This window comes from Micropterus dolomieu, linkage group LG01 (genome assembly GCF_021292245.1).
Source record: "Micropterus dolomieu isolate WLL.071019.BEF.003 ecotype Adirondacks linkage group LG01, ASM2129224v1, whole genome shotgun sequence".
Taxonomy (NCBI): Eukaryota; Metazoa; Chordata; class Actinopteri; order Centrarchiformes; family Centrarchidae; genus Micropterus; species Micropterus dolomieu.
The window spans coordinates 30,276,683-30,278,607 of NC_060150.1; the positions used below are offsets into that span (position 1 = coordinate 30,276,683).

General features: G+C 44.4%; 1 protein-coding gene across 1 annotated transcript in view; it reads right to left on the minus strand.

The window, feature by feature from the left end:
- Window positions 1-1,925, minus strand: part of LOC123980113 (myosin-6-like) — an 18,029-nt gene that overhangs the window by 1,890 nt on the left and 14,214 nt on the right. The window contains exons 34-36 of the mRNA XM_046064346.1: window positions 1,166-1,331; window positions 943-1,067; window positions 700-861 (exon numbers count right to left, since the gene is read on the minus strand). Of these exons, the coding sequence (XP_045920302.1) occupies window positions 700-861; window positions 943-1,067; window positions 1,166-1,331 (453 nt within the window). The remainder of the gene's footprint in view (window positions 1-699; window positions 862-942; window positions 1,068-1,165; window positions 1,332-1,925) is intronic.

Below are 1,925 nucleotides of genomic sequence, written 5' to 3' on the forward strand. Positions count from 1 at the left end.
TCCTTCTTCAGCTCCTCTGCCATCATGGCAGCATCAGTTATGGCCTTCTTCGCCTTCTCCTCAGCATTTCGGCACTCCTGCACCGCCTCCTCCACCTCACTCTGAAGCTGGGTGGTGTCTCCCTCCAGCTTCTTCTTCTGGTTCAGCAGGCTGGTGTTCTGCACAGAATAGTTTTACAGTAAACACTTGTAGAAAGAACGTGGACATATTAGCATATTATTACACTGTAAAGTGATTACCGATTTGGACATACCTGAGAGTGCAGCAGCTGAACTCTCTCACTGACATCAAGCAGTTCCTGCTCTGCCAGTTTACGACCTCTCTCAGTCTGCTCCACCACAGACCTCAGCTCATCAAGTTCAGCCTGCAGCAAGTTATTACGTCTCTCCACAATGGCAATGTTCTCCTTCAGATCCTCATTGGCACGAAGAGCATCATCCAGCTGCAGCTGCAAGTCCTGTCAGGAACAATAATAACATTCTTTCTATCCTTAAATGGAAAGGAAACAATCTCCAAGCATGCTCCCATCATTGGTACGACGTACGGACTTACCTTCAGATGAGCATGGACTCCCTTGAGCTGCTTCTGAGCCTCTGCTGCCTGCCTGTTGGCCTGGCTCAGCTGGATCTCCATCTCATTGAGATCTCCCTCCATCTTCTTTTTTACCCTGAGAGCCTCGTTTCTGCTGCGAGTCTCGGCCTCCAGGGAACTCTGCAGCGTGTCCACCACTCTCTGATGGTTACGCTTGGCCTGCTCCATCTCTTCGTCCTTCTCAGCCAGCTTCCGCTCAATTTCAGCCTTCACCTGGTTAAACTCAAGCTGGGCTCGGAGAATCTTACTCTCCTCATGCTCGAGGGTACCCTGTTAAAAACAGCAAATCATATCTTTCAAAGCATCAGAGAGGTAATTATAATGAATTGATCAATGAAAAATTTATTTCACCTCCACTTCCTCCAGAGCAGCTTGTATCTCAGCCTTCTCCTGCTCCAGCTGTTTACGGATCTTCTCCAGCTCGTGGATGCTCTTTCCTCCCTCACCAAGTTGCTCAGTCAGGTCAGAAATTTCCTCTGTTTTGTGCACATTTTTATTTTATCATCGGCCATACCTCCCCACTCTATTCAGTGTATGTTTAAAGGTAAATCATGTTTTAATTATATCTTCCTACCTTGGAGATTCTTGTTTTCTCGTTTCATGGTCTCCAGATGGTCCAGGGATTCTTCATAAGAGTTCTTCAGTTTGAAGAGCTCAGTGCTGAGAGAACGAGTCTCTTTCTGGAAACTTTCCAGCTCAGCCTGGGACTCCTCATACTTCTGTTTCCACTCAGCAAGGACCTAATTAAATTGTATATTAAATTATATTATACAATTTAGAAACAATCAGAAGACAATGTTAATTTATACATCCAGAATTTTATTTTAAACTAAAATATGCTTAACTGGAAGCAGTCCCTTTCACTACATATTTCATTACCTTGTCAAAGTTTCTTTGTTTCTTGTCCAGAGCTGCTGCAGCAGCATTTGATCTCTCCACATCCACCATGAGATCCTCAATCTCACCCTGAAGTCTGTGTTTGGTCTTCTCCAGGGAGGAACATTTAGCGTTAGCAGCTTCAACAGCTTCTTCTGCATCCTGTAAGCGTTGAGCTAATTTTTTCCTAGCAGCAAAAATGAAAAGTATCAAATCGTGACATCACAGGTAAAATGAGAATATCACGACAAGATGGGTTTTATTGTCAGTCGTTATACAGTATATATTGCCTAAATTATGAAGCTTTAGAGAGAGGGCAATCCTTTATTGTTCTATGATTTACTGAATCCTTACTTTGCTTCTTCCAGCTCCTCCGTTCTCTGGATGGCATCAGTTTCGTACTTGGTTCTCCACTGAGCCACCTCAGAGTTTGCCTTGGACATGCAGCGTTGCAGCTC